An 11,207-nucleotide genomic window follows, 5' to 3' on the forward strand; every position below is an offset into this window, starting at 1 on the left:
CCTAATTAAATTGATGCCCCTTAGGATATCTGCACCCAGCTTCCCCATTCACAATGTCTTTGTTCATGACAAGAAAGGGAATTAAGAAAATGCAGATACAAGCAAAAATCAATTAGACGATTCCAGCACTTCATAAAAACCCACTTTATTTCTCACTTTAAAGTTAAGCATATCAGAGATCTACCAGGCTTTTGATTTCTACTCAAGCCCTCATGTCAGGGATCATTCACACATTAGAAACTTGTCATTTGCTCATAGGCGGCATTGATCGCCACACCTAGTGCATTCCCTCTGAAGCAATAGGCAGACCCCAACTGTTCTGTGGCACTACATGTTTGACACGTATCAAAACCCTCAAGGCCTTTATACCACTCCCTCACGCCTTAACTCAGTCCCTGGCAGGTCATTTTCATGTCCAGCAATGACACCCATTGATTAGATCTGCCCAGCTTTGACCTCACATTGAGTCCCCAGAGAGGGATATCTTTTTGGGTTCAATAAGCCCAAAATGTAGCCGGTCCATCCAGCTCCAGCATCACCATCTTTGCCTGGGAGACGTCTGTTTCAATCTATCTGTCTGGCTATGGGATTATGCACCAACCATGATGACACAGATCATCATACTGTTTTGGGCATACTGTTTCCTCTTTTTCATACATTTGTTTAACTGAGGTGCAGAATTTTAAAGCATTGGATTGAAGAAGCCTGTCATTTTCTGTCAGGTCATCACAGTGTGTTTATTCACAGCTGAGGGGGGGGGTGCTGCAATGAAGAGCACTCTGCCTTTCCAAGTCCTATTCAACCCTTCCACCAATCCTTTGCCTGCTTTTCTGTGTGAATGAGAGAAAGGGCCATTTGTTATTGTCATACAAACCACCCTGAGCCTTCATGCTCTATGGCTGTGTGTGTTTGTGTGCGCCAAATGAGGATAACCCTATTTATTTTGAGCTTTCTTTGTGTAAAGGTTCAACAATATCTATTTAGTTTGAGGGGAGGAGGAGGGGTGGAGGACATTAACTGTCATTACAGTGCTTATGAAATACATTCTCAAAACCATTTTAAGGAAATGGTCAGTGCCTCTAAAGTCTTCTCCGTGTCCAAAACAACACACATGCATCATTTATAGAGAGACCCTTTCGAATGCCCTTGTTCTGTCTCCCTGTCTACACTCTCAGACACACCCTTCTAAACACATTAAAACCTCATCTGTGGCAGACCAGATTGATTCCAGACAGCCATGATTGGAGGATGCCTGTCAGTAAAATAGAGCTCCTGAACAACACAGTGAGTGACAAATTAAATCAATTTTACAGGCCTGTTAATGTCAAGGACCAGTAAGGTATACAGATTTTTTCACATCATTCAAGGAAATGGACAGAACCTCACACCCACACAGGCACACACACACACACCCACACAGGCACACACACACACACCCACACCCACACAGGCACACACACACACACACCCACACAGGCACAGGCACACACACACACCCACACAGGCACACACACACACCCACACAGGCACACACACACACCATGCATCACACCTTTTTTTATTGACATATGTACAAACCACATGCCATGGATCTATTTGCATAGCCGGCAGCAAATGAGACCTTTAAATAAATTACATACATGCTTGTAAAAAAACAGCAACTTCAAGAACGGTCCAGGAAACAGGTGACATCTAGTTTCCACAGCCCTACGGGGTAACATGTCTATGGTGGTCAGTTGATAAGTAGTTGTGCATGTCATTTTCCACTGCTTTGATAAGGAACGTTCTCTCTTTAATGATTCCAATGTCCTTGAGATTCATGTGCCGTAGAACAAGAAGCCATCATTATCCCAAATTAGTTTAGTGATTCCTAATGAATCTCCCTCATGTGCTTGTCAGCCTGATGTGGCTCTGGTACGTGACGGTGAGACAACCACGACTGGTCTCTCTCTCTCTCTCTCTCTCTCTCTCTCCCCCTCTCTCTCTCTCTCTCTCTCTCTCTCTCTCTCTCTCTCTCTCTCTCTTCTACTACACCTTCAATATTTCCCTTTCCACTCTCTCTTTTTCTTTCAATTCAAACCATTGTAACTTCCACCCTAAGGGTTGAGGTAGCTATCATTTGCTATGAAGAAAAGCCCTTTTCCCCCCATTTTTCTTTGGCTCCTTAACACTCACATACACTTTTCAATCATCTAGTTTGAAAGCCACCAGGCCTTCAACTCTAAATCCTCTTTGTGGCAGTTCACTTCACAGAAGCCTTTGATGGCAGGGACTAAAGAAGGTTTTCCATAGATGACCGTGAACATTATTTCATCCTCTGGAAGTCTCTCTCTAAATCAGCCTTCCAGGGAAGGGAGGATCAGGGACAGCCTGAACCCATCGATCCCCTCGGGGATTTGTGGACAGTGCCTCAAGGCAGGTGTAGGTTTATGTGCAGAACAGCAGAGCTGTAAGAAATGACACCACAGAGCTCAAGTCATCACGTTACGTCTGAGGGCCACTCCCGGCCTGCGGGTATCCCACAGGGCTCCCTCTTTAGACCATTCATCTTTTCTTAGTAACTCTCCTTGTGTGAAAGACTGGGTAATGGATTCCTGACTTCAGGCTTGATCACACCTGCCTGTCCATCACTGAGGAGTCCATGACTGTCCTGTAGGGTCTAACACTTTACCTGCACACATACACCATAGTGGGCATGGACACAGAAATCCCACTAACTACAGTGGTGCTGACACTTGCCAATGAAAGGATTGAGTGTTTTATAAACTTAGCAGTAATGTGCTACATTGAACCAAAATCTGTTTAGTTTGTCATCTAAATACTTTCAGACATTGATTGACAGGTAATCTGTACACAAACACGCACAAACAAACAGACACCCACACTCTCTGTAAACTTGTGACACACGCTACAATAATAGTGAAACACCCTGCAGAGCTATAAGATGGGTATCCCTCTGCCGGCGCTGGACGGAGACTGATCAATACCATCACATATGGCTCTGGCCTAAAGGAGCCAAGCACTCCAGGTAATGAACTGCCTGTGTGATATACTCACAGGGTGGGACTGCAGCTGCCCGCGCTATACACGGCTGTGCTACAGAAGCAATTCGTTGATTAGTCATTTCTCTTCCATCATGCTTCCCAGCACAAAAAACAAATCACCTGTCCACACCGTCCCTCGACACACATGGATCCCTCACCCTCGGCCTGGTCATCACAAGCCCATACGACCCCTCATGCATCGTCTCAGGATAACACTGAGCAATCTGTCAAAGCAATCCACCACTCAGTGACTGTCAATGACTATCTGTTGAGCCATGCGTCACATAAAAAGAGATGCATCTTTAGCAGGGGAAGAATTTGACTTGAGGCACGGGTAAAGTGGTTTTCTCTACAGCTTGCTTCCCTGGCTGGCTCTCCTCCCATGTTTGATGAGGAGGGTTCAAGGATGGGAGCCAAGGCTATGGATATGGTTAACTCAGGGAGAACCCAGAGTGCTCCAGCACAGATGTGCCAAACCCTCATCATCACAGCAGACCTCAGACAGGGCTGGATATTGACATCCCCCCCCCTCACCATGTTAGGCCATGGCCAAAAACCAAGCAGTTCAACAAAGAGTCATAAAGGAATCATCCAGTGAGGAGATACAGAATCAATGGCATACATACAGATCTAAATGTGCACATTTCTGGACCAGTGACCAGTGTCTGACTGGGATCACTAGGAACAAACTTTAAACCAGGTTTATCATCACTTTAGTACACATCACTGCCAAAACAAGGGCAAATATAAGATATTGTGAGCAGATCATGGTCATATTTTCACTGTGACAAGGAGAACAACTTCAGCCTCTTTTCAGGCAAAAGGAGGAGAAAAGGAAAAGGAGAGAAATGTGTGGATTGACGATGTTGATTAGGGAGGGAAGCATTGGCTTGAATCCAGAGTGTTTAATACAAGCACTGATTCAATACTGCTGAGATAGAACATTTTGCATAAAGTGTCTCTCTGGATTGTCATCAGTATTCTGCATGAAGAACTATGGAGACATTTGTACTTATTTGGTACAGGCTTCCAAACTTTTTCATATTTTCATATTGCTGAGGTAAACGGCCTATGAGGGCTTTTTCTTTATTGCGGCCTCCAAGAGAGGAACTTTAATACCCAACATGTTCTCTGTACATCTCAGTCTGTGCATAGTAAAGCTATATTGAAAGCTGAAGGCTCACACATGGCCAACGGTCATACAATGAAGGCTGACATGATAACAAACTGCCAGTTGCATATACAGATACTTCTTTAGTTTGTATACAACTCATCATAAGAAACTATGTTTATGTATGATTAATAATAAGAGTGGATGTTTGCATGAAGTCCTTTGCCTTTTTAAAGTGTGTCTGATACTTCATTGGGCATAATGATGATGATGGCTGTTTAAGCAGTGAGCAGACAATAAATCTTGCTGAGATTGTACTGTCATGAGCTTGACTGGAATTCACTCCTGTAAATCTCTCCTATCCACCAGCAAAATCTTATTTTTCACCAACTGGACCTTACAAATGTCCTTACAAAACCCACGAGACTTCACCAAATGACCACAGATCAGTATTGATCAGACTGGAGCACACATGTCAGGATAGCATGTGGACAGACTGAGCAGAGAGTGCCTGGTTTGTCCATATCAGGTTCATTCTTTTTAGGTTGATATCCTGTAAATCTTTGTTGGGGAGATAGCTATGTATTCTCTCCCAATAATATCTGACGTTATCCTATGTGTGTGTGAAAGAGATAGAGAGAGAGAGAGAGAGAGAGAGGAGAAGAGAGGAGAAGAGAGGAGAAGAGAGGGGAGGGGGAGGCCCCCTGAAGGATGGACAGATAGACTGACAGACAGAAATATGTTAGTTAACTAGTGGTGGTTGGATGTATGTGTGTTTGTGTGTGTGTGTGTGTGGGGGGGGGGGGGGGGGGCATGTAGGGGACAGAGAGATAAATGGAGGTCAGACCAAGTGCATTGACCTTATCCTCAGAGTCACCGAGCTGTTGGTTAATGGAAGCACTCTCAAACCATCTGGTTAGAACACACACCAGTTCACCTCAGCATTCACACTATACACTAATGAAACCTGTCATGAAGGGCTCAGAAAGCCAGACTGTTTGTCAGTTGCCCGCAACTTAGCAGACCAACATTTTCATTTGTAAGACCACATTTGCTTTTAATTAGCAAAACATGTTCAAATTGGCAGAACAGTTGTTGGACATTACATGGGGAAGAACTTGACACCATGCACTCCACACTGCATGTTATAATGGACAGATGTATAGGACAGATAATGGATTGAATATCAGATAAGGAATCGTCAGTAGTCAAAACAAAATAAGGTTTTCATAGTTACTTATTTAATTTAGAATATTTAAAGTGTATTAAACAATTTGATGTGGAAAAACATCTTTCAAGGCTTAAAAGGAGTATCTATGCGCATAGAATGGGATAGCCTTGCGAATATTACCGCGGATTACAAGCGAACCGCACGGGACAATTGCTCTATCCCCACTGTGCGATAAAGCTGACCCCCGATCTCCACGAATTTTAAAGAAGAATCTTGTTCCAAGTAGTGCTGGAGGCAGTGTCCGTTAACACAAACATTTGCGCTCGTAGAGGAGGCTACAAACTCATATGGAGCCTTACAGGAGTTCGGCGTGCTCGATGAGAGCATTATATTGTGTATCTTTCTAGAGTTTGCAATTAAGGATACACGGATGGACCTTTTGTCACCGACAAAATGACTTGGACTCTCCTAATCGTTTACTTTCTCACATTAATTATATGTAAGTATGTATGTCTTGTGGGAAATGTTGGGTAGAAGTCTGATATTTCTAGTTGTATGTAAATTATATAAAGGTCTGTCATTTATGGACGTCAGAGCATATGCGTACGCTTATTTGTATTAAAGTCCCTAATTTCTGAATGCTTCACTTCAATGCAGACAAATATATTCGCAATTATGGTTATTTAACAATTCAGTATACACATTTGGGACAGGAGGGTTAAACATGGTGTTCTAAAATGCTTTAAGTGCTTGCATTATTCTGTCACTCGATTTTGTCTATTATGTACATTTTAAAATAACAGTGCATGTATTTTCTCGGTCACTCGCCATTTGTTGTTAAAGCTGCGGTTTGGACCGGTGGATACGCTACTAAACAGGGGGACATGCTGAATGTAACGTTATTTTGCACGAAATAACATACAGCCTAATGTCACCGCCAAACTAATGCATATCCTGCCTATTAACATAATCCGTTCACTCAGTTTTAGTTTTTGAGTAAAACCCTCTGCACTACGCTGCCGTGGTGTTGCCAAGGCCTCCAGATTGTCTGGACCAGGGACAATTGTCGCTTGTTAAATGTCAAAGTCTTGTAATCGACAATAACTAGTTTGCTCCCTGGGGTAAAACTCACAAGGCTAAAGACACAGTACTTCTCTGGACGTTTTCTACATGCAGAGCTTAATGTCCCATCTAGTCATCATCCTTGTTGTAATCTCTACAAAGGGTCTCTACAGAGTGTCAGTAGACTGACCTTTTTAAAAGTCAGCTGCTGATTCAGCCAATGCATTAAAGCTGTTGTCCTCCCCTGTCACTCAACCCAAGAGTCAAAACAATCCTTTAAACTGCTATTATTAAAAGGAATTGCCCTTTTAGGGCATTCACACGCACGCACACACACGCACAGCAGGTAGTGATTACTAGTTTATTTAGCCTGCCTCCCTCACTTGGCAGTGCCCTTCACCTCTGGGTACAGCATGATTTGTTTGACAGTGGTCTCCCAGAGCTTTGACAACATGCCATCTGTTAAAGGCAGCCCAAGCGAGACAGATGATGGGGGCAGGATGGCAGACATGGCAGCGGGCAACAGCCCTTGGGGACACCTGTCATACAAACCACACCTCTCTCTCCTCCATGGATCTGGGCCCACCCCTGGTGATAAGAAAACGGAGAAAACGGCACGTTAATGATGCACATCAACTTGCCTGACACACTATGGTTTAGAGATCAACAACTGAACTGCATCCTGTCTCCTCTCTTTGTTAATAAACTGGTGTAGGCCTACAAGCATGCATCCCTCTCTTAGCACTACAGGCTTATTTTCCTATTTGCCTTAAAAGCAATTTCTCCTGCAGGGGCACATCACTAGCATTGTTCCCCACCCTGCCATTGTATTTTATTTGGGTGGACCCAGGCTACTCCTTCCTGCTGTGTCAGAGCAGCAGTTACTTGAGGAGGGGCGAGATGGAGAAAGGGGTGTGGAGGGAAGAGGGAACCTTACAGCATCCATGTTTACCCCGTCCTTCAAAGTTTCAGATGGGATGTGCTGATAAGGTCACCCCGCCCGCCCGCCCGCACACACACACACACACACACACAAACACACACACCTGACTTGGCTATTTATCACAACATTGGTGGTGTTACTTATGTGTCGATATGTACCCCACACAAGAGCAAAGATGGTTGATATGGACTCAGATAAAGAAACCACAAGTTAATTAACACTGCAGAAAGAAATCTTCTTTCAATCCAGAACTTCAGTAGAAAAGTTCAGTCGAAAAGTTGCAATAATTATATATCTTGCATCTCCCAAACAAAGACCCAGCCTGGCCCTCTTTCAGTCCTCAGGGTCTTGTATACCTGATTATGCAGTTTGTGAGTTGTGCTCCAGTCCTCCATGTTCATGGAAACAGGAAGTATAGCTGTGAAAGCTCTCCTTCCCTTTGTGTTGGAGGGCTACCGGATGTTGGTTGACACAGGAACAAATGGAAGAGTGCTGTTTCAGCAACAATTCCTTGCGTTGTGCAGTAAAACATGCTCCATGAAACAGCATAAAAAGGGGGACATGGGAGCACTGCCATTAAATAAGTGACAAAACCAACATGGCCTATAAGTCTCCCTTAATACCGGGGCCAGTGGGGTAACCATGAACCGATAAAGTATCAAGGGTAACTATCTATATCCTGTTACTGAAGCTGTTGTTGGATTCTCAGGTGGCAGCTGTGCAGACTCAGAAGAACGCCTGATGAACTGGCTGCTGGGAAAGGATCGTTACAACAAGCTGATCCGGCCGGCCATAAACAGAACGGAGCGTGTGACTGTTAAACTTCAGGTGTCTCTGGCCCAACTCATCAGTGTGGTACGCCTGTAAACATTCCACCCTGAAACCCAACCGAGACCCTGGAGCGAGAAAATAAAGATAAAGAACGAAAGAAAAACTGAGAGAGATGCAGACAGATTAGAGAAACTAGTCAGCCCAGTTAATTACCTTCACAGATTCTACTGAGCGCCCCAAAACTTAATGGCTGTGATGGGTAGGATGGATGTGGTTTGCTGATCTCTCTGTCTCTGTCATGTCCAGATTGAAACTTCAGCACATTACATTAAAGGGAGCCGTAAAGCTGCCGCTGGGCTATGAGGGTGTTGGAGGATGTCCTCTGATTTACAGGGTCCTTTCCGCCCTGCTGCAGTGAAACAAAGACACACACCCACACTGTTTATGGGGTCGTCGTAGCTGTGGTTGTGGCTGTGCTTAATGAAACTTTGGTATTGCGTTGTGTGAACTGCGTGAAATGACAATGTATTTGCTTTATCATAAACTAACGAGGGAGAACAAAGAATGGTGTGTGTGTGCCCGCTTAACTGCCCGCGTTTCTGGTCAGGTCCTGCACATTGTCTTTATCAAAAGGTCCAACAGTACACCACAACAGCAAATCTGTTCCCTGTGATGGTGTTATATATCTTAACGTGGAGCCACTAAACTAGGCCATATTTCAACGCAACACCACATCTATCACTTTCTCTTTCACAGACATTTTTTGTTGTGTTACCTTGTTGTTTTTCGTACCTGTGACTTAGTAAGTGGTATGTTGTTATTGAAGGTTAAATCTCACTCCTTCCCTCCCCAGAATGAAAGAGAACAGATTATGACCACCAATGTCTGGCTCACGCAGGTAAGCATGAATCTCACGGTAAGACTCTATTTATCGCCACTTACAGCGACCACTTCATCCTTCTCCATCTCCGCACTCCCACTCCCTCAACTTGAATTAAAGCGTAGCCATGCCTCTTCCTCGGTTAATGCGGAACAAAGTGGCCCTATATTTGTGCTAAGACTCTTCTCCAGTGGTGTGATAATTACGAGAGTAATTGGGAATGATCTGGTGCTGATGGATTATATAGAATGACTGCTGTCTGGCTGGCCCAACGTGACTGTGCCTGTGTCTCTCCAGCACTGGGTAGACTACAGACTGTCATGGGATCCTTCTGATTATGAAGGCATCGATAAGCTACGTATTCCCTCCAGACACATCTGGCTTCCTGATATTGTGCTGTATAACAAGTAAGCATCACCTCGCCAAATAGAACGTGGAAGAAAAGATCATTACGTTCTTGCAATTTAAGAATGACGAGCCTCTATTTTTCAAAGTAATGCGTGTCATTGTAATGTGGTTTCTCATTACTGCTTAATAGGATGCTGAAATGGATTCTGTCCCATATCTAATCTTCTGTCGCTCCTCTTTTCTCCCCATAACCCAGTGCTGATGGCACCTATGAGGTGACAGTGTTCACCAATGCCATTGTTCAATTCAACGGCAGCATCTTCTGGCTCCCTCCAGCTATCTATAAGAGTGCCTGCAAGATCGAAGTGAAGCACTTCCCCTTCGACCAGCAGAATTGCACCCTCAAGTTCCGCTCGTGGACCTACGACCACACGGAGATCGACCTGGTCCTGAAGTCGGAGGTGGCCAGCATGGATGACTTCACGCCCAGCGGTGAGTGGGACATCCTTGCCCTTCCGGGTCGACGGACCGTCAACCCCCTGGACGCCACCTACGTGGACCTCACCTATGACTTCATCATTAAGAGGAAACCCTTGTTCTACACCATAAACCTCATCATCCCCTGTGTCCTCATCACCTCCCTGGCTATACTGGTGTTTTACCTGCCCTCTGACTGTGGAGAGAAGATCACCCTGTGTATCTCCGTCCTCCTGGCACTCACTGTGTTCCTGCTCCTGATCTCCAAGATAGTCCCGCCCACCTCGCTGGATGTGCCCCTGATAGGCAAGTACCTGATGTTCACTATGGTACTGGTGACCTTCTCCATCATCACCAGTGTGTGCGTGCTCAACGTGCACCATCGCTCCCCCAGCACCCACACCATGCCCACCTGGGTCAAGCTGGTGTTCCTGGTCAAGCTGCCCGCCTTGCTCTTCATGAGGCGCCCCCAGAATAACTCGGCTCGCCAGAAGCTGCGGCTGCAGAGGCAGCTCAGGTCCCGCAGGTCCATGCTTGGTCTGGGTTACCCCGTCCCCTGTAAGACAGCCCCAGTCTTGTCCTCCTCCTCGGTCCTCCTCTCCACCGCTTCCGCCTTCTCCTCCCCCGGACACTTTAACAACAAGAATGCAGGCCCACCAGGGTTCAGCCATTCCTCCAGGAAGGGGGATGTCCGTTCCACAGAGTACCTGCCCAACAGTACCTTCCCTCCCAGCCAGGACCTCCGTCTAAGAGGCGGTTCCGACTGGGGGGCCGAGATGCAGGAGGCCGTGGATGGGGTCCGCTTTGTGGCTGATCACATGATGGGGGACGATGATGACCAGAGTGTGAGTACTCCATGACTGAGAAAATACATGAATAACAAACAACATTTGTTTAACACCCCTGGGCTTAAGGGGCTGCAATGTGAGCAGGCTAATTAGGAGGTGTGTTAGCAGATTGGCTTTAAGGCCTGTCTGGCCCAGAAAATGGAAGCCATGGTCATCGATTGTTTACTTAAATGAATCAATAAAATAAGGATGTGACCATGCCTGAGGAATGGCCACCTTGAAACACTGCAGAGGATTGGGGTGAAAAGGTCAATAGCTATAGCGATGTACACCTCAGCAAATATCGTGCCTGTTTCTTTCCCTTTTCTCCCTTTACCTCAATGTTGAAACAAGTCTTTGTTTTTCATGTGAAGGACTTTAAATGAATCATTTATCTCTACCCATTTAGTCATTTAGCAGACGCTCTTATCCAGAGCGACTTACAGTAAGTACAGGGACATTCCCCCGAGGCAAGTAGGGTGAAGTGCCTTGCCCAAGGACACAACGTCAGTTGGCATGACCGGGAATCGAACTGGCAACCTTCGGATTACTAGCCCGATTCCCTCACCGCTC

General features: G+C 45.4%; 1 protein-coding gene across 1 annotated transcript in view; it reads left to right on the top strand.

Moving 5' to 3' along the window:
* The first annotated feature begins 5,501 nt into the window (after positions 1 to 5,501).
* The window catches only part of chrnb4 (cholinergic receptor, nicotinic, beta 4 (neuronal)), a 6,620-nt gene continuing 914 nt past the window's right edge, over positions 5,502 to 11,207 (top strand). Inside the window, exons 1-5 of the mRNA XM_062471050.1 lie at positions 5,502 to 5,825; positions 8,041 to 8,186; positions 8,956 to 9,000; positions 9,280 to 9,389; positions 9,587 to 10,652. Of these exons, the coding sequence (XP_062327034.1) occupies positions 5,780 to 5,825; positions 8,041 to 8,186; positions 8,956 to 9,000; positions 9,280 to 9,389; positions 9,587 to 10,652 (1,413 nt within the window). The 5' untranslated portion in view covers positions 5,502 to 5,779. The remainder of the gene's footprint in view (positions 5,826 to 8,040; positions 8,187 to 8,955; positions 9,001 to 9,279; positions 9,390 to 9,586; positions 10,653 to 11,207) is intronic.

This window comes from Osmerus eperlanus, chromosome 10, assembly GCF_963692335.1.
Source record: "Osmerus eperlanus chromosome 10, fOsmEpe2.1, whole genome shotgun sequence".
Classification (NCBI taxonomy): Eukaryota; Metazoa; Chordata; class Actinopteri; order Osmeriformes; family Osmeridae; genus Osmerus; species Osmerus eperlanus.